This window comes from Haliaeetus leucocephalus, unplaced genomic scaffold (genome assembly GCF_000737465.1).
Source record: "Haliaeetus leucocephalus isolate CR32 unplaced genomic scaffold, Haliaeetus_leucocephalus-4.0 Scaffold506, whole genome shotgun sequence".
In the NCBI taxonomy this organism is placed as follows: domain Eukaryota; kingdom Metazoa; phylum Chordata; class Aves; order Accipitriformes; family Accipitridae; genus Haliaeetus; species Haliaeetus leucocephalus.
Genome location: NW_010972942.1, coordinates 2511726 through 2533473, shown reverse-complemented (window position 1 = coordinate 2533473; position 21748 = coordinate 2511726). Strand labels below are relative to the sequence as shown.

The following is a 21748-nucleotide window of genomic DNA, read 5'->3' as shown; positions in this document are numbered from 1 at the left end:
ACACATGGCTGAGGATGAGATTCAGAAAAATAAAAGAAATACTGGCAGCCAGTTCTGTCACACCCTGCTCTAGTAACCCAGTCTTACTGTGCTAAAACAGAACCCGTACCACGATTCATACCTTGGGAAGATGCTGTTTGATCACAGTAGGCTGCATAACTAAACTGTTGCCATTCTATTTCATCATACTTGATTTGCATCCTCACTCTAGGGGCTGTTTCACCCGCCAGCACCCGTATTGTCTGCAGCACTCTCAAAGAGACAGCCTGTGCCAGCGGAGGTGTCACTCATCCAGAAATCAGGAGACCCGTGTTCTCCATGAGGCTTTTCTGCAGAGCAGGACTGTTTCCACCTCTGGGTCCTTTCTTCCCCAGCATCCCTTGCCTGTCTTTCTCACTTACACCATAAACTCTTTGGCATAGGGAGTTTGCACCCGACATGTTTGTGCAGAAAGTAGTGCAGATCTCGGCTGGGCCTCCGCCTGCTCCCACGATACAATAACGAGATGACCTTAAGAGCATACTGGGAGACAGCAGCCATCTCTGATAGCCTACTCCCTGACTGCTGGGTCCTCCAGGGGAAACTAGTGTGCTCAACAACAAGGACTCAGAATTGCCCTTTCCACCCAGCGCGTGGATCGGCAGCAAGCTGTAGGCACGCTGCTGTTGTGGTGACTGACACCTGCGTGCCGGGGCTGTCAGGGGAAGGCGGGCTGCCTGCAGGCTCTGCAGCTTCCACGCTGTGACTCAGTCCACCCCACCCCACGCTTACAAAGACACTGAAGCGGTACCGCCTCCCTCGCAAGTCCTTCCCTGGTGCTTCAGCCACCAGCATGGCCCCAGGACCAAGCCAAGCACCACGGCTTTGCACCCAGGAAACAGCATGGCTCGGGGGGCTCCTGAGCACTGCACAGCCACTTCTGCGGGAAGGATCATAAATCTGGGGGTTGTGCTGCTCTAGGGAAGTCCTGAACCAAACTCCACTAGGCTGCTGTTCTGGCAAGCTAGTACAGGCAGTAGCCCCAGTCTCAGAAATGCTGAGACAAGATAACCTAGGGGGGAATCTTCAAAGCCATGTTAGTGGAAATTTTGGAGTGAAATATCTGGCTTGTTAAGCCATTTTGTATGTGACCTGTCTTAGAAGTAAGAATTTAACGGCTTTGTGTGCTGGCAAAAGGGTATGTCACAATCCTTCAGGCATACAATGCGAAGGAAGTACGTTACACACAGTGAGCATTAAATCATGAAAAGCAAATCCGCCCATTCAAAAATTCCAGGGCTTAAGGTTTTGATTCTTATATAAGATTCTGAGTGATAGCTCAGGGGATAGGGATTTTTCTTGAGAACAGGAAAATTAATGATAGGATCAGACCCAGAATGATATGTGCAAACTCATTACTACTACTCTATCAGTAGTCCTAAACTAAAAGTAAAACTGAGGATTTTTCTGTAAGACATGACAGAGCCAAGCTTGCTACAATACCAATCAAAAGAGACTGTTTTCCCTGTGTGCAGGTACATAACAAAACCAACAGCAGTTCTCACGCAGGTAAGGTGAGCCAAGTAAGGAGGGTTATTTCCTCCTGGTGCAGCTGCTACAGCCTATTCACTTTTTCCATCCAGTTCACATTCAGGAAAATTTCTTTAGTTCACATCATCCCAAAGCTGAATTTCCACAGTGTTTTGTGCTTCCGCAGAATACAGGGGACAGCAGAGAGCAGAATGGTTGCTGGATGGGGCTGCCTTAAAGATTTGCAAACTACTGATGCTTACATGACTTTCACACTTAGGTGATCATAGTGTATCAGGAACTATCGATGGCTGTGGTGAAATCATGAAGGTAGGCATAAGTTCAGCATCTTAAACATCAGCATCCTGCCAAAGCACCTGAAGAACGGGGGTTGAACTTCTCACTGCAAAAAATTAAACAGTTGTTTTCAGTTAACCAGTAGGAAATCAAGCTGTCTTAGGAGTACTGTAGCCTTTGAGTTAATTCCTCACTGTTCATCCTCTCCATTGTCTTCAGAGTCTGTTTTAGTAGCTCACATCCTTTCCTACATAAAAAGCTCTATGGGAAGAAAATAGGGGGAAGGGAGATGGGGTGTGGAGGTAGGGAGAGAAATATGGGGGGGATGCCTTGAAAAATTTGCAAAGGCAAAGCAGACCTTAAAGAAGGAGGTCTTCTCCCCTTGGGAAAAATATCTCTGGAATTTTTGGTTTCACCCTGGCTGAAGTTCCCCAAAGTTCAAATGGATTTTGGGAGGGCCACAGACCTCTGTATGTTGGAACTGAAGTGCCAAGGGCTTCTTCATGCCAATGTGATGCACTGGCTCTCCAGAGGGGTGGCTCAGAAGAGGGAGTGCAGCATCTGTCTCTGCCACTGCTACGGACCACTTTCTGCAGAGCTGGAGAAGGAGGAGAAGCTTACCCATAGCTTTCTTGTCTGTTCTACCCATGTTTCCACCAGCATGCAGTGTGGTGAGGCTGTCAGTGCCCTGGACAGGCTCTGGACAGACACAGGTCTATGTTCCTGCCACACTGGAAGGAAATGGGTGTGTTTCCATTTCTATAAGCAGACAGTACAGTCTGGCCCAAAACTCTAATAGCGACTTCAGCAAAGCATCTGCATCGCTGTTCGTTTTGAGTAACCATCATAAGACTTTTTTTTTTTCCAAATTCAAAAAAACCCTTCCATTAAAATCTCATTTTGACAATGCGGTGGCAGTAGCCCAACAAAATAGTCCCATTAACTCAAGTCACAGATGACCATAACAGTCAGGGTTCAGTAACTGGGTTTTCTCATTGCTTCAGCAGTGAAAATCACATAAATTGAAATAATACAAAATGGTAACTTTACATCTTAACATTACATTCTGTCATCAGAAAATAAAGTGAACAAAGATGTTTGAATCCAATCACACACATTAAGTAAAAATCACAGACATGGCATCTGGAGTAGTCCATTTTAGTCCAAAAATCCATAGTCATGATCAGTGATTAAGCTGTAAATTTAGGGGCAATTTTCAGTCAGACTTGTGCCACCCTCCAGTCTGCATGTTTGCATCTACACACCGTAGATGAAAGAAAATCATTACTGGGCAGTGTTTGCATAAGCAAACAGCTGTTGGTGTATTCCTCGGGATGGGTTTTCCAGCCAGATCCTGAACTATGCTGTAGAAGTGGCATGCAAGGGCTTGCACTTGAGGGCAGGGTTCATTGGTACAATTTGACACAATCTTAATAGGAAGCTGAAGGGTCAGATCTGTTGCATCTTTTTTTGTGTTTTGAAGAACCGATGCTACAGTGCTCCCGGATTTCACTGCCACCCTGTGCTTTTAGGAATGACACTAATGCTTGATTCCATGCCAAACCATTTTAAAGCCATTTGTTAAAAGGATTTCTTGTTGGAGAGAATAAAATTGCTAATACTTCTGCCAAAACCTAGGTAGCTTTAGTGACCTCAGAACAGCCATGAGGGCTATGGAAATTAATGCCTAAAACTACTTTTTAAAACTCAGTTGCCACAAAAGCAGATTAGATCTGTCCAAGTTCATTCTTTCTCATTTTCTGGACATGTAATAGGAAATGCCAGTCACTGTTGACAGAGGAAACTCAGTAATTCACAATTTCTTTTCCTCGTTTTCCGTTTCTTGTTTCCTTTTCATAGTACCCGCTTTCTCTATGGCCTAGATAGATACAGAAATATCAAATAATTCAGGGGTGAGGGACATGACCAAAACTCTATACTCATATCTATATTAAACTGTATTGCAGTATATGAAGAGTGCAATTTTAAAGACTTTTAAAGAATGGCCCCAGGTGAGTGAGGGTCCCATGCCCCCTTTCCCATCAGTGAAGCAGGTCTGCGCTGTAGAGCACTAAAGAGCCTATGAGCTGTTAGTACAATTTAAAGCAACCTTATTTTTGTTGGGGAAACTGGAAAAGCACACATATGCATAAGGTTGTGAGATGGACTCATCCCAAATACTCTGTTGAGCAGTGTTTTGCATTCGGAAAGACAGTAACAGAAATAAGCCCCACCTATGTGAACCACCAAAATGAGATGTCACTCACGACTGAGTGTAAGGGAAGGATAAGATGTATTCACTGCAGGGGCTTTTGCTTTCATTCTCTCCATCACTGGCAGCTCCATAAGCCTATAAGCATCCTTAGGTTTTTTGACAACAGAGAGAGATTCATTGGCCTTAGACAACCTAATTCGTTTATCTTAGACATCTCTGTTGGAATGGGACCAGACACAGTCACTCTCTGGTATTGCTTATCTCTCCATTGACTAAAAAGAAAGCTTTCATAACTGCTGTAAACTAGCTGTCTTAAATACTAGATGGCCAACATTAATTAAAGTGAATCTCAGACAAGTGCCAAAAATTAAATGGTATGTAGGATCCCTTTCAGTCGTGCCCCATCTTGAGTTTTACTTCTACCCATCCCCATCCCATGTACTAGTCCCAGTATTAGTTCACCACTTTACCAGCACTCATCATGCAGCTTACTTCAAATACCCCACCAGCTATGGGGAAACAATTACATTTATGATCATATAACACCTCTTCATTTGACAGAAAAGGATACAGCACGCTACTATAAAAAAAAAATTACTGCCCAACAGAGTATTGGTGTTCACAAAATGACATGGCTTTTTGTGACTTAAAGCATTGTCTCGACAAACCAAAAACTCTAGCACCTCAAAGGGAGCATTAACAAAGTGAAATTTGTAACAAACTGCTTTGTCAATAACATCCGTGAGAAATCGATGTAAAGGATGGCTGTGGTAGGTCTTCCCTACCTTGACATTCATGTTTCACCTAATCTTACTCTTGCAGTCTCTTCCAAAGCAGAAAACAAAGCAGGATTTCAGTTCAGTCTCAGAAACTGACTGTCTCACAGGTGCCTGGCAAGGGAACACGGGGCTGAACTGTGTTACGGGTTGCACATTTTGAACATGGGCAATATGCCAGTTTCTGTTTCCTTCCGGGTGTACAGAACTTCCAAAACTAGTTGGCTAGTGGGACTTGAAGTGTCAAAAATCAGTAACACTTTATTATATGTGGACTGGATTCAGTAAGGCAAAAGGCATCAACAGATTTGCCTTCATCAGATGTTAATTATAAGTAACATTTACACTTATCTCTCTGCTTTCATGTGTTAAAAATAGTCTTGCTTATGAATAATGGTCTCTGCTGTGACACAGCAATCTGTCCTAGCTGTGCTTTGCCAAGGAACAAAATGTGACCCAAATTGCCCATGGCCCATCAGTCAGGACAGATTTTCATTTTACAGTGTAAACTGTAAAAAATTCCTTATAGCTATTGGATAACCGACGAGAACAGACAGGGTGGTTTTACTGGTGTTTTCCCTAATCTTCCTGTTTCTCCCAGCAACAAATAACGGGCTGCTGACTTCTAATGGCAGCCATAGCATTCTTCCTTATTAGCTTCACTCAATGGGCAACTGAACTGCAGGACTGGTGATGGACTAATTTTCTGTCGTTAGTGGAGGAATATGGGATGTATCTGAATAGGCATATTATTTGAGATCAGGCGAGCACTTACAAAGAGAATCATCAAAACACCCCAGCTGACCATGCTTTGATCACACTGCAGAGCAATCTCAGAGTGCACAAACTGGTTTACTTGATAGGTAATGAAACTGGAAGATGTGCAATAGCAGTGTATCTGCTGTGCTCCAGGCACTAATGGTTGTTTAGACCATGGGACTGAACTAGGCTAAAGAAAAGACCCCCAAGATATATACAGCATCAGCATGGAGTCCTTAGGATTGCTTCCCCCCAGAGATCCAGTCCTGTGCTTCCCTGCTTGCTCATGCAGACATAGCACTGGTGCCCTTGAAAGCCTCTGGGAGATCTTACCTGGACCAGCAAGTAAAGAGCCCACAAAGAAAGAGTATGGAAATGTTCGCCCAACACAGGGAGTGGTTTCACAGTTTCTAAACATAGCTGTTAAAACTAATGCCTGAAGTTTGAGAAAAATAGTGAGATTGGGTTAAAACAATTATATTAAGGTGCATTTGGGACTCATTCAGAAAAAAATCTTTCGTTCTTGAGTTTCAAAGCTATCGAGTTTCTTCTCTGAAGCTGTCAAAGCTTTTAGAGGCATTAGATAGTATTTCTAAGGCACTCTCTGCAACTCTGAATATGAGAAATTTATTTTTTAAAAAGTAGATGAGGTTCTGAAATAATCACACAGCTTCAGAATTTAAGAAGACCTGTAAATACTAGGCTATTCACAGAAAAACTGCAAGAATTGCTAATACTGAAATCCCTTCTGGTTTTAGCAAAAATCGGTGTTCTGCTCTTGCCCAGCTTTGAAGCTTTTAATGCATATAAACATTTAAATCTTGCTGCATGTAACTAAGAAGATTCTGTTGCCATCTTTTGTCAACCTTGTTCCTTCCTAGCAATTTCCCTCTCAAAGCTTTTGTAGTATTACGATTACCATCATTTACTTTCCTTCATTTAACTTGCGCAGTTAATGGAATGATATGTACCCTACATGACTGCACAAGGAGCTAAGTAATTAGCAAGCCAATTGAAACACATTTGGAAAATAAACTTTGTTGCAATCACTGCTTGTCTTCAAGGGTTTTTAAAAGCTCCGCTATAAGACAGATAATTTTTGTGCCTATTTCAGTTAACACGAGAGGTCCTGTGCAGATTGCATAAATGCTGTGCTGTTGGCTTTCTGGCCTAAGTGTGCTGCTTTTTTAATAGAAAAACATTTCTTTTGGGGAGAACAGACTTCCATAGCTAAAACACTAACTCCTCAGAATTTGGGAAAGCACTGTTATCTCCCTGTTCAACCTGTGTGACATGGGCCTGCCACTCTAATCAGACCACTAACTGGGCTAACATTACAGCTCTGGTTTTTTTTAATGTATGGCAGTTTAAGGAAAGGACAGCTGAGCAAAGCAGGACTCCTGCCACTCTATGCTGCCAAATAAGCTGCTCTTTCCCTGGTCAAGGGGGACAAGCCATCACAGTGCTGATGCTGGACACCTGAGGAGCTGTGTAGCTCTTCCTCTGAGTTCCTTTGAGACCCTCAGCCCTTAAGTCTCCCAACGGGAAAACCAGTACTTGTCAACACGGCAGGTTGGTTGGTTCCCAGCAGCCTCCAGAACTTTCTGTGAGTATTCAAGCCAAGTTCTGATTATGGTTGAAGGACTTTCTAGGGCAAATGGAGACTAAATCAATACCATGAAAAAAGAAAATGTAATGCTTGTAAAGCATGGAAAGTCATCCTAATTCTGTCAGTGGCCAGAATGAAATAGGACAATGATTTCGCCAGCATGCTTTCAGTGCAGCTATTGTTCCGAAAGGAAAGAGAGCTGAGCACGTCCTTATCTTTCTCCAGCCATGTTTTGCAGATGACAAGCTGGGAGAACAAACACCTTTTTCCAATTGTTTTAAATGCTGTTAGAAAACAAGACATATTCAATGTCAAGCAAAGATAAAAAATAATAACAAAGGCCCCAAAAGGCAGGATTCCTGGGACACTGCTTTGCATGCCTCTTTCTATAAAGATATTTCAAGGTATACATTGTAGCAGGGATTCAGCAGACCTTGTGCAAGAACATGTAGCTTTCAGCTTGTGTCATCAATGGCCATGTCCTCACCACGAAACCCAGCATCCGTTTTCTGTATGTCTACCAGCCTCCCGGGCAGCGTGCGGGGTCTCGTGTGCTCCCACTCCACAACTTCCCTGCTGAAAAGGATGCAGTTTTGGTGGTGTGGGCAGCTGGCTGGGCAAGCCTTCCTCAAAGGACAGTCCGGACAACCACACCTGTGTGCTTAGAATTATGCAGGCGGTTAAATGCTTTGTTGGATGGAGGCCTGAATGAACATATCATGTTTGACTATTAACAGACATCAGTTGGGCATGACTTGTGTCTTCAGAAGATTTCTGAGTTACTCCTTGCAAGTTGGTACTTATGTTTCAAACCAAAAAACTTGTCAAGTCCAAGCTTCCTTGACAGCCTCGGTTCACAGAAAGCAAAATCTTCAGTGCACTCTTGACCTGAGATGCTGGCTTTCACCAATTGTTTCCAAAAAGCTGTATGTCCTTTAGGTGGGTTATTTAGTGTCCATGATTAGAGATCCCCATGCAAAGCTTAATTAGATTAATCAGTCATCCACTGACAGCTAGAAATTAATTCCTAAACTGATGGATCATTCAAATACCACCAAGCAGCACCCAAAGGCTCTGAAGCCTTCATCAACTTCAGAGGCCTTTCTGAGTAGGAAAAACAAATTCAAAAAGCACAAGAGCATCCATGAGAAAGGCTGAATGACAATTTCATAGGTATCCACAATTTGACGATCAAAGGGCTGTCCAATTTTCCTTTAGTAACATCAAGGATTAATTTGGTCTAATCTGTTAAGTACAACACTTTCAGCCACAGTTATATTTTAAGCCATGTTTTCACATGCTGGCAGCAAGTGTGTGTTTGCCTCTGTAGATATGATTTTGATAATAGCAGGGATTTGTGTGTGCCAGGATGAATTTTGAAGCAATGCCCTTCCCGCCTGCCAACATATATACTTTATGCAGTGTGGGCAGTGGCTAGGGTATTGCTCCAGGACCCAGGAGAGCTAGCTTTAGTCTGGGCTCTGTCATTGACTTGCCAAGTGACCAGATACAAGAGAATTTTCCTACTTACAAGCTGGGATGATAGCAATTAGAAGGGGTGAATGCAGAACATTGTATAATGGTTAGGTATTGGTATCACCATTTCTAGACGAACTCCTCCTCAGTCCATGACTGGGGCCTATAGGCATTACAAAGTCAATAAAGGTAACACTGTAAAGGTAAAGTACAAGGGTATTTGTTGCATCAAGTGATATAAACTAGACCCGAGTATGGAAGCGACATGTTTTGGCCAGTAAATGAAGAAGGAAAAGCTTTCTTTCAAGTCATTACGCATATTAAGGACATTATGCAAAGGATTTGATAAATGTATCCTCATTTCTGGTTTCATTTTTAATTATCTGGATGACATTTTCATTTGTAACAGATAATGTCTTTAGCATCTGCCTATGGCAACACATGGGCAGCATTTCAGAGCTGTTCTCAATTGCATTTGGATACGTCAGAGAATTTGTAAGATCTTCATGTCTCTCCACCTGCCAGGAGAGAGTGTAGTCATGGCACTCTTCCAATGCTAAATACATTTCCTAGTAGCCATATCCACTTTCTATAAACCAGAGAGAATGGTCTGCATTACACCCAAGTCTGAGGTCATGTAGGAGATCAGAAGCAGTCCCTGCCGTACCGAGCATTTCATGTGTGATTTGATAAAGGCTCAATGTTCAGAAGAAATAGTTGAAGGTAAATATTCTAGAGAAATCTGCCAGATGGGTGATAGACCAGATTTGCTGGTACCCAGCCAGCCACCTCAGCTAGAGGTTCACTAAGGAGGAGCTGGGGAAGTGAAGCATGCTAACAAGATCTCTCATTTCAGCTTACAAGGAAAAGATGAAGGAGCTGTCCATGCTCTCTCTGATCTGCTCCTGTTTTTACCCGGAACCTCGCAACATGAACATCTATAAATATGATGGTGAGTGGCTTTCACTGGAAATCGTCCTGCAGGTCAGATAATGTGCTAGTGCTGGGAAATGACTCACTTCACCATCCCAGTCCATAGTGTTAGTCAGTGGATATTTTGCTGATGTAACAATTTATTTGCTGCTTTGGGCTATTACTATCTACTGATTGTGTATTACCCATGATGCTGGATATTGTTCCTAATAGCAACTAACTAAACTCATAAAGCTAGCCCTCTCATACTGAGCTGTACTTTTCCTACTACCCATTTGAGAATTACAGCTCTTCACAGCTGACATAATTCCCAAGGAGACCAAGAAAAGATGAAAGCAAGCTTAAAAAATTAATCAGCTTGGGCATTGCTCACAGGAGGTGTGAAATGACACAGAACACCAATAAGCTTCCAAAACTGCTGTAAATTTTTATCTTTATGAGATTAAGGTATAATTAAGCTATTACAGATAAAATGGAATGTACTTCTCCTGAGAACAGTTTTCAGCCCATAATCTGCCATTGCATTTGGAATGCCCAAGGCAAAAATCCTAAATCTTTTGTCTGTACTTCTGATCCCACACTAACATCTGTGCTGCTTCTCTCCTCAATACCACTGAGGTATTGAAGGGCTTACCATTTCTCACTTTATTGTGCAGACATGGAAGTGAAACAAATCAACAAACGTGCCTCGGGCCAGGCCTTTGAACTGATCCTAAAGCCGCCTTCTCCGGTCTCAGAAGCACCACGAACTTTAGCTTCTCCAAAGAAGAAAGAACTCTCTCTCGAGGAGATCCAGAAAAAGCTGGAGGCTGCAGAGGAGAGGAGAAAGGTATCTTTCCTTAAAAAAATGCTAGTAATTAGACCTGACTTAGTGTACAGAATAACAGCCAAGTTTCCATTGCCATCACTAACCCACAGTGGCCTTCATGGACAAAAATTATTAACATGTTTGAATGAACAAATGAGTTTATTTTCTTTCAGCAGCTTGCAAACAAACCTCACTGGTTTTGATGCTTGGGAAGTATGCGTCAGAAAATACAGATAGCTTTGGACAGGAGGCCCAAGTGGGTTCAAATATGCATGCTTATTGTGTGAGTGTGAGTGAGTGATTCATTCAGAGCATCTGTAATAGTTGCTGAAAACCAGTGCAATTCTTCTGGTGTCTTAAGTTTAAGAGATGGATGTGCAATTCAAACAGCTGCTGTCTGGGCTGCCGGATCTTGACTCCTTGTAGCGCCCATGGAAATTACTGACAAGGCCTGCCAGAGGCAGCTAAAATGCCTTATTTTTGCAGTATGAAGGCATGTCAGCGCTGAATAAAGAGCATTCTGAATCGTTCACCACACGCTTGAATGAAGACGCTACGCATAGTCCAGCTACTAAGAGAGGCATTTCTAGCAGTCAGTCTCAATAGTGCTGGAAGTTGGCCTTGTAGGGTTATCTACAGACTAAGTCTTCCCTTCTTTATGACCTTACCCATAATGTTAAAACCCTGTTTCATAATCAAGAAGTTTTGCCACACAGGGTTTGGAAGGGTTGTTGCACCTTCTTCACAAAGGTTAGCACGAATGCAGGGTGCATACAGCAGGAAGTCCACATTAACTGTTTCTTTGGCTTTCATCATGACTGATGTGTTGAAGAGGTCTTTGTTTGCTCTAAGTCAGAGCTAGCCCAGATAGCTTTTTTTTTGCAGAAGATAAAAGGCCAAATTCAAGGTCAGGTAAGTTGGGGGATGACAGGCGAAGCCAAGGACACACTCACCATAGCCAGCCTGAATTGCCAGTCTGGAAATCAGCAGTGTTCTGCATGGGCCCAGTGTTTATGCTGTGTTGCACTATTTCAGGAAAGTCATGGCTGGCTGCAATGACCACAGAAAACTCAAGATGTGGTAATATATTGTCCTGCTTAATTCATGTTTCTTTTTGCTATGGCACAAAAGGAGAGCCACAGAAGCCAGAGAAGCCTCAAGAGCCATAGAAGGACTTCCTGTGTCCTTCAAGCAGGTGATCAAAGTTATTTTGTGGCAAATCTGCTTGCACCAGCTAAATTGGAGTTAGAAACCTTCCACCTGCTCATGGAGTCCCTGGTAGAGGGTATCTGAAAATGAAACAAGCTTAGATGTCTCTAAGCCTTTCATTTATCTCTTAAACAGTGTGATTTGTTACTAAAACTGACGTTTACAGAATCTTTCCAGATACGGACAAAAATGTATACAGAAGACCAGGGACAACAGATATGCCACAGACAGCACATGGAGCAGCTCCAACAAAAGCAGCTCCATTCTCCTTTCCCCCCTGTCAGACCAGATCAGGGTCTCTTCCAAAAAAACCAATGGAGTGATTACACTGGTGTATGGTGAGATGTGAGTGCACTGAAGTCAGTAGATCTGGATTACTGACAAGTGCTTAAAACCTGGCCCTCAGATTTGATTTGCAGTGAAACCTGACTGTTCTGGAACTCACTAATTTGAACAATTCACGTAGATGAACACTGAAGTGTTGCCACAGTTGCCATTTTTGCTGCCTTGCTAACACAAGACTGTATGCTTCTAATGCACACACATTAGCACTATTGCTTCTTTCAAAGAAATACTTCTGCCAGAGTATTTGTTTCAGTAAAAGGACATGACTGTATGTGAAAGGAATATGCATTTGCACTAGCACCTGCCCACCCAAAGATGATATGCCCCAAGGACTCAATCTGCGAAGTGCCTCTGTACCGAGTACAAATACTCAAGTAAAGATATGGACACAGAATGAAATGGCAGCAATTAAGAAGCCTGATATTATGCATATACTTAGTGGGAAATATAAATTGAATGTTCCAGAGATTTCATTTCATTGATTCCATTACTGTTCATTTCTTCCTAAAGAAAAACTTATTACGCAATAAACTGGCAATCAGTGATAGCAGTACAGACACCTGCCATTTCTTCCCCTTGGTACTATATTCATTTTGAATGAACATATAACTGAGTTATTTTAATAGACAAGATCCTCCACATTAGCATTGCAGCAGAAATTGCTGAGAAAGGAACAAAGAACAGAGCAAAAAACTTCATTATATCACTGTTAAAATCCCTGGTGCTCTCACATCTCAACTATTGCCTTCATTTTTTGTCCTGAAAAAGAGTATAGTGCAGAGAAGGATAAAAAAGCAATCAGAGGAATAGATAATCTTCCATAAGAAGATAAATTAAATAGTCCACTTTTCAGTTTGGAAAGAGATGACAGATGAAAGATAAGATAGAAGTCTACAGTCATGAATGGTAATGAGAAGATGAACAGGAACAATTATATTCTGTTTCACAGAATCCAAAGGGGAAGAAACATTCAATGAAATCACCAGGCAGCAACTTCAAAACAGAGAGAGAGAATCACCTTTTCATGTATTGTTTAATTGAGCTATATTTGTTATCACAGACTATTTAGAGATTATTAAAATATTATTTATTTCAAAAAGATAATAGCAAAATTCATAGAGCACTACCTTGTAGGAAACGATTATGTGAATGCAATCTCTGGCTCAGAAAATATGTAACTTGGTGACTGCTGAAAGCTAGGAAGCTCTATCTATCTATCTATCTATCTATCTCAAGGAAAGGACCAGGCAGATTTGCTCAACTTCATCTACACTTTCCCTAAGCATCTTCCACTTTCTGCTGCTAGACAAACCAAGCAGACTTTTTCTGACAACCAGCATGGCAGTTGTTACCATACTTTTCAGGCTATGAACAACAGCTGTCAGGCATGACCATTCTAGATCGTGTCCTTCCAGCACAGTTCTAATTAAAATCAAGTATAACTAATGGATGAGAATTGCCTTTTCAGAAAAAATACTAATTGATTTCACACTGTTTAGGAATTAGGTTCTGCTCTGTTAATTAGACAATGTTCATTAATAAATTTTCAAACTCATGAGAACATCTACAGCAACACATGGTCTTCAGCAGTCTCCTGCTTATGCTGTTTCCTGTTTATCATTCTTGTTTATTCCTTTATAAGGTTCTACAGGGCTCTTTCCTTTTCTCCTCCTTTTTCTCTACCTCACTTGACAGTCATGACCTCATACTCTCAGACCAAATTGAGAGTTTCACCTGAGGCATTTTTTCCTTTTGCGCCACACAGTGAGACCCATTTGGGCTAGTTATAAATTTGTCCTTTCCATTTATAGAATCCTCTTTACAGCATGTCGTTATTATCCCATTATTTTTTTGCCATATGTGTGCTATATTTTTCCACCTTGGTGGATAATCAGAAAGATCTTTTCATCCTTCTCACTTAAGAAATTAGAACACAGTGACATTGTATGCAGCAGAAGTTTAGTTCTTACAGAATCTTTAACCTTTATCAATTTTCACCTGTTGGCCTTGAATGTTCAGTTGTTATTACCCTTGATGTACAGACTTCAAGAGCCATATGTTGAATTATATATCTTTATTGCCCATGTTCAACATACTAGCATAAAAATGAAACACTAAAGGAACGCACATTTCTACAAGACTTTGGATTATGGGAGAGAAATTGTATGTAATTAAATCCTTTTAATGGCTTTGTATTGGGATGAAATTGAATCCGGCTTGTCCTTAGAGCTTAGCACTACAAAGAATGCAGGAGAACAGTCATATTTTTTTAACTTTCATACTGTTGGATGTAGACTTACAGCTACATGAGTTTTTAATACCATTACTATGAAATGCTGCGAGATAAGCCCCCCGAGCAGCCTCGCCTGGGCAAGGCTCGCTGTGCTCCCCGCAGCAGGCAGTCAGCTCGGGGCGTCTCTGCCAGCATCACGGCCGCACTCTGCGTTGGGCTTCAGCACCCAACTCGCTGCCCCTTTGAGCCAGCCCCACAGCCTGCCCAGAGGCACTTCTTAATACTCTTGATTAATCTCTCCTTTGGCACTGAAAAAGCCACCCGTGCTTTGCCACACGGGTCAGCAGGCTGTTGGGGGAAAAGGCTTCACCAAGGCAGGGAAGGCAGCGGAGCTGGGGGACAAATGCTTCCTCCTAGACATTGCATGGGACCTACAAAACTGCCACTCCAGGCAAGAGGAGGAGCAGAGAAGGGATCGGCACCTTCCCTGGCAAAAGTGGGGCTTGCTCGCTTCTTCCAACTCATTCCTGCTCTCCTCCTTTGTTTCCCACCAAATCTGTAAGTGAGCAGGCTGGGAGGGACGACAGGCACTGCCCAAGACATTTGCCTCCCGTGTTGCCCATCTACTGATCTCCCTTTCTGTTCCTGCTGGCCCTCGGCTGTGCTCGTGCAGAGGTGGAATACAGCGGGAAGTGCTTTTCCATGTAAAGTCCCAGTAATATGTGTGGAATCAGCACCAGAACTGGGTGTTTCTGCTGCACTTTGATTTACACCGTAGCATTTCCATACATGGTGCTTAACCCCTAATGTTTACAAAAGATAGCAAAAACTGCAAGCCACTTCACAGTTCCTCATCCAAAAAGCGTAAGCCTATGGAATATGTGCCTGCAGGAAGATGTTTGCTACCAGCTAGGAGAGGGTTTGGTGTGAGACACCAGGGTCTGTCTTGGAGCACATGGAGTCATGAGCAGAGGCAGATTGCATCCCAGTGCTGGCAAAGCTTGTCCCCACAGTCTACCATGGGCTTTGCTGTTAATGAACGATCATAAGAAAAACTTGACATTGATCTTCATTAACCTTAAAAAGCCAGGCCTCAAACTGCAGCAGATCACAAAATGCCTCATCAGCAGGTAGGGGAGCATCAGACAGAGGGCTCAGGCGGTACCTCTTGCATCCCTCCAACATGCCTTGTTCACCCCCATGGGTGAACCCTCAGAGCAGGAATTTTGTGCCAGTTGAGGAAGAGAGAGTTTTCTTGAATCACATCATGGGTGGACTCTTTTTTTTTTTTTTTTTTACTCTTCTTCACGTTCTTAGTAGCCCTGGCCCAACGGTCCCTTGGCAGACTGGACAAAAAAAAAAGACCCTCATCTAAATTCAAGCAAAATTTTGCACCATCTAGTTTCAGTAGAAGCAGGACTTCACCTACGGTTACAGCTTAGATGTTTCTGACTCTCGTGCGGTACGGCCATTTCACTTCTTCGCAGGAGCATCCGCCTCTTCTTTGTGTCTCTTTAGACTGTCCTTGCTTTGGGAGAGGAACTGCCTCTCCCTGTGTATTTGCACACTCCCTGGGACAGTGAGTTCTCACAAAAGCCAGAACAGGTGCTAATGTAGTACAAATAGTAGTATTCCCAGTGAAGAATAGGATGTAACCGTGCAGAGATTTGAAGAAGCCAGTGCCATGAATGAGGTCTAACTCGAGTCCATTCCCTTGCTTTTATGTGGGAAAATCTCGACCTCAATTCCTTCCCCTGAAAACATCGCTATTTCAAGTCACCATTTCCTTCTGGTTAATGCCTAGGCTTCACCTTGGCATTTACATTGCAGTAGGAGCCTTTAATCCTGTCTTCACATTCTGCTCCATTAATAGCATCTCTTAAATACATAAAACACTGAAGAATTCCACGGTTAATGCAGCTTCTGCTGAACAATTGAATTTTAAAAAATCCAGCCAGTGAATGAATGTGTTATGAAAGTGGAGCTCTCATGACCGGTAGCACGCCTCATACATCCTAGTAAGTAAGGATCCTGGTAACTAAGGTGAATGCATACAAGCTGAAATTTCCAGTTTAAAAGCAGTTGTCTGAGCCCCTTTCTTGCTTAAAAGTAATCCTGTAATTTTATCTCTGCATAAATTACTTCAATATTTGTATGTACATGTCAAAGAAAAATAGATAAATGTGAGAAAATAAAGCACCTGTTACTCAGATAAGTAGAATTTTCTTCCTGTGAGTAATAATTAAAAAATACATGTATCTCCAAAGCCAGTTCCCATAAATAATTTTGCTCATGAAGGGAGTGTTTAGTTGTCTGCATCTGTCTCTGGCCGGCTAAGTATGAGATGTGGATTTCCTTTTGAGGCAGTCATCTCTGCAAACTGAGGGTGCACATGATCTTTTAGAAATATGACTTGAACATCATAGGAGTTTGCCTGCATTAGCCATCTTTTTAGCACAGCAGTACATTTGTAGGTATCTGTACCAGGAATGTTTTGCAACATTTTTATTCCTCCACATCGAGCATTAGATGCTGCAGCTGTAGCTGCGTTGATTATGCCTTGTTATATTTAAGAAGAGTCTTCTGGATATTCCCCCTTGAGTACTGCTTGTTTCTTTCTCCACCATTTCATACTTTTGTCTCCTTATTAATCTTTATCTTTCATCCCATTTCCAGCCTTTTTTACTGATTTTCTCACAACAACTATACAAGAAGCACTTACCGTAAGCCAATTACAAGTATGTTAGAACATGGACTATCAAGGATTTGAAAATACCCTTTCCAGCACTTCAAACAATACAATGTTGAAAATAAACTTGGAATAAAAACTTCCTACGTATGTTGGAATCCTGTATCAAGACCGTGGGAGTCCAAACACAGCAGTTAAAAGCCAACACAAACAACAAAGGGAGTCTATTAATCCCAGCCCCGCTAGGTATCTGGGGTCATTCATCTACCCATTTCTGGATGTGTAGTAGACTTTGAACAGACAGGGTGGCCAAGTTTTTCTGCCAAACGTGTTGGAAACAGAAAATCGTTTGACAATCCAGTACAAAAACATACCAACTGCTTTCCAAAATTGTCATAAGGGGATTTAAAAAATGGTCTGAACACCAGGGAAACAGGCAGACTCACAGCTGGCATACAACAGCATTAGAAGAGGGATGTCAGTCTAAATGAGACTCTACCCCATGGATGTTCTGTGGTGGAGAGGGGGGGGTCCCTTTGTTTTGAACCAGTCCTGGGTACCTTGAACATTTTGACTGAGGAAAAGGAATGCCATTTAAGGCATATCGTAAAGGAAAATCGCATTAGAGGTGTGCAGTCACTTTCTGAGCCCTGGTTTAGCTTTCATTCAGACTCTTACTGCTGCCAACACAATTTGCATCCGGTAAATACTGAATTAGAGTATAAGGATTTTCTTCATTATCATGCATTAGTGGACAAATTATTTTTTAATGTGTTGTCTTCTAGTGTAGCCTCCAGAACTGTGTGTGCTTTGACATGGAACTCTTAATTTTTCACTGTTTTCCTGGATTTATGATAATAAGAAGTAGTTCCAGAAGGCAAAGGGTTTGAATGGAAGAAAACAAATCCTGAAAAATGGGCAAGTGCCCCAAAGTCTCAAAGGCATTTTGCTACCTCCTGTTGAAAGCCAAGGCTCTTTTAAAAAAATGCTGGTTATAGGCACAGTCCAAATCTTACTTTGTATTATAGCATCTCTACAGGCCCTGGCTATGTCCTTGGAAATGTCTGTTTTCCAAATCTGCAAAGGTTTGATTTTATAACACATTATATATACATATGTAAACACCATGAAATGTTAGCCTTTCAAATTAACAAGTCACTTCTTAAACATTTCATGGGGAAGGAAATTACAATTGGTATCATAGTCCCTTTTCTATTCAAATTCCCAATAGGAAGGGGAATAGATACTGAGATTATCAAAGTTACTTTTAGATCACTTAAGCAAAGGGTTCACAAAATTCGTATCAGCAGCAACCAAAATTTAATGACAATAACTTTTCCAAAAGTAGATGAAAGGTTGCCATTGAATACTAAATTAAACAGAAAATGCAGAACAACTTCACACGCACTGGTCAAACTGAGCCACCCAAGTTCGTCCAAAAATGGATGAAGATGTTCAATTATTTCAGTTTTATGTTGTACCAAATCTTTCAAAATAACTTTTTTTCATTTTGAAATAGCCTACAGTTAAATAAATCTTAAATGCTAAGTATCTGAAATCAAATATTGTGCTTCAAAATAACTTATTTTTATTATATTATTATTGAAATTATTGGTGGTTTTGTTAAACTTATGGGGCTTCTATGATTTTTCAGTTAGTCTACAAAATTCCTTCTTTGCCCAGCTCTTCTTCCCTTTCGCTCATCCTCCTTCCATTCTCCACCAGTGAAACTCCCTCTGCTTTTGGCTGCATCTCTCTGGGGTCATTTTGTTCCCATTTGCAACATCTTTCGGCCTGCAGAGCGGTTATTTCTCTGAGCCAAAGATCTGAAAAATGTTTGCTCTGCTACTTCATGTTCAGCATACGCTACAGTGGAGGTGAGAGCCAGGAAGAGCCTTTGTAAGGTACCAGCCATTTCAGTAGACCGTTTCCATCCGCAAGTGCTCCAGGGATCACAGTTTGAGAAATGAGCCCTTTACTGCAACCAGGCCAGAGGTGAAAGCAGATACATTAAGTGGCCAAGATGGATGAAAGTAGCTCTTTCCTCTGATCTCAGGCAAGCCATTACAACCTTTCAAAGCCAGATATGTTTTACTCCAGTGTCTTGCTGCAAGATGTTCTGCCTGGCTTTTGCAGCATTTTCTAGAATCTGCTTAATTTGCCTTATCAGTGCATTTGGCTTTATGTGTATCTTAACCTTCGTTAAAATACTTGTTTTCTCCTCCTAGCTGGATCTCGCTCATGTAAAAGAATTGCAGCCTTTTTCACTCCATTTAAAGCCACGCAACAGAATTTAATAGGATTCATTACCGCTAATTGTAATTATTGGTTAAAGCCCTTAATTTAGGTCTTAAACTAATTCATTTTTGTGGATAACAATGGCAACAGTGCACTGTGATCTGCACTGAAATACGCACTTAGCTTCCCAGAGCCATATTTCATTCCCCGTTTTCTGTTTGCTTCTCATGCTCCCTCTAATTTATTTTATCCAAAAGCGTACAATGTTATTCATCATTTCCAAATAACCCCTCTGAAACATACTGTCTTTTCGACTAGACTTGCCTGGAGGATAGGTCCAATGCTGCAAGTGCTTTGGCTTCTCTCCTAGGATTAGTGGTTTCATGTTAGTAATTTGATTTAAGATAAATAACAAAGCTGATGCTTCTGAGCAATGCGTTTACAAAGAAGAATAACACAGTATTGCGCATAGGATGCATCCATTTAACCCCCAGCTGCAGTTTTCATCTTCCTTGCAAAATTTGAACTTTTAACTAAAAATAGCTTTTTTTGTTATTTTCCACAGAATAAACCCATTTTTTCCTTTCCTCACCAGTGAGATGAAGCCAAACATAAATATCATGGGAAAAAAACATTGTCTGAATTGATTCTGTCTGTCTTTCACAACAGTAAACTTCAAAGCCTGTTACTAACTATTCAAGTACTTTAAAAGGATAGTCCAACCTAGGCAAAAGATGCACCTCTCCTGTGTCGGCAACCTCCCTTTTAACACTGTACATACCTTCAACCCCCAGTCCCCTATCTCTACAAATAAAATGCTCATAGCTAAAAGACTGCAGCTGTCAGAGGTTGAGCAACAGCTGCAGTAACCAAGGCAGCCCAGGGCAGTAACACATGACAGCATTTCTCGTGAAGTGCTTCGGCCACTTCTCTGCTGCTGCCTCAGGCATGTACCCCACATTTAGCCAGCGCCTATAAGCCGCTGTTACTGAAGATAATCTGGTTTATACACAGAAGTGACCTTTCCAGGCAATGCGTATAACAACAAAGCAACAAACTTTATGCAGTTTCTGAACTCAGTGAACTGTGGCCTGATGGGGGTTACTTTGCTCCGCATGAGTATTTCTTTACAGCTGTGCGTCTCTCTGTTTCCAGTCCCAGGAGGCCCAGGTGCTGAAACATCTGGCAGAGAAGAGAGAACATGAGCGAGAAGTGCTTCAAAAAGCTTTGGAGGAGAACAATAACTTCAGCAAAATGGCAGAGGAAAAGCTGATACTGAAAATGGAACAGATCAAAGAAAACCGTGAAGCTAATTTAGCTGCTCTTATTGAACGTCTCCAAGAGAAGGTAACCACACCATCACTCCTCACCTTAGACTAGAGAGAAAAATCTAATCAATGTTCTGAAGAGATGTTGTGGGTAGCCCTTATCTCGGTTGCTACACATGAGCGATTTTTAAGTCAGAGCCCCTGATGGCTATCTAAACCACCACTCATTTTTGTAAAAGATTGAATGTCTATAATCACACAATCACAGGATGGTTGAGGTTGGAAGGGACCTCTGGAAGTCATCTGGTCCAACCCCCCTAGGGGTCCCCAGCCCCCTAGAGCCAGTTGCCCAGGACCGAGTCCAGACGGCTTTTGAGTATCTCCACGGATGGAGACTCCACAGCATTCCTGGGCAACCTGTGTCAGTGCTCAGTCACCCTCACAGTGAAAAAGCGTTTCCTGATGTTCAGAGGGAACCCCCCGTGTTTCAGTGTGTGCCCATTGCCTCTGGTCCTGGCGCTGGGCACCACTGACAAGAGCCTGGCTCTGTCCTCTTTGCACCCTCCCTTCAGGTATTTATAGGCATTGGTGAGATCCTGCTGAGCCTTCTCTTCTCCAGGCTGAACAGTCCCAGGTCTCTCAGCCTTTCCTCATAGGAGAGACTGAGAGGTGCTCCAGGTCCTTAACATTCATGGCTGGACCCTTTCCAGAGAAAGGCTGATTTTCTAGCTTTTAAGAAGTGCTGTGAACGAATGAAGTGTCACTTGTGTTTAGATTTCGGCTTTTAAGAAAAGTCGTTCATCAAATCAAACAATTGTCCTATGTCTGTAGTTCTTGGTTTTTCAGAGGAGAAAGACGAAAAAATATGGGGAAAAAAATCTTTCCTATGCATCAAAGGGGTCTGTTCTTCCATAAGTCTTGCAGCTAAAAGAGAGTAAGTTTTGTTTTGGAGATCTTTGGTACAGCCAGAGAAAACAGGTAAATCACAAACCCCACCATGCAGGACCAAGTATGCCCTTCTTCAAAACAACCCATCCACACAAGAGAGGTAAACATGCGAATTAAGATTTAGAAGTGTTAAGAAAAAATTAATTAGATCTGCATGAGTGATGACTCGTTTCCTCAATGATGAACTTTCTAATATGTTAGTAAATTGACTAACAGAAAGAAAATAGCTCTCAGTGATTTTCAGTTAGATCTTCTGCATAAGCACCTCTGCTTCTTTGATAGAGACAAAAGTCTCGGAGAGTAGGAAAGAACGACAGAAACCAAAGGATGACATTACAAGTAACTGCACAAAGGGGATGGTTCTTGAGCTTAGGAACTGTACCCAGATTACTTGACGTTTTTGCAATGGATTAGTTTGCAGGCACATGTCCCAAAG

General features: G+C 42.0%; 1 protein-coding gene across 2 annotated transcripts in view; it reads left to right on the top strand.

Moving 5' to 3' along the window:
- STMN2 (stathmin 2) overlaps positions 1 to 21748 on the top strand; it is a 41531-nt gene that overhangs the window by 16846 nt on the left and 2937 nt on the right. Inside the window, exons 2-4 of one of the 2 annotated variants that reach the window (XM_010575863.1) lie at positions 9498 to 9593; positions 10231 to 10403; positions 20252 to 20443. In XM_010575863.1, coding sequence (XP_010574165.1) covers positions 9498 to 9593; positions 10231 to 10403; positions 20252 to 20443 — 461 coding nt within the window. Of the gene's footprint in view, positions 1 to 9497; positions 9598 to 10201; positions 10404 to 20251; positions 20444 to 21748 lie in introns of those variants that run through there. The other variant, XM_010575862.1, reaches the window with a different exon arrangement.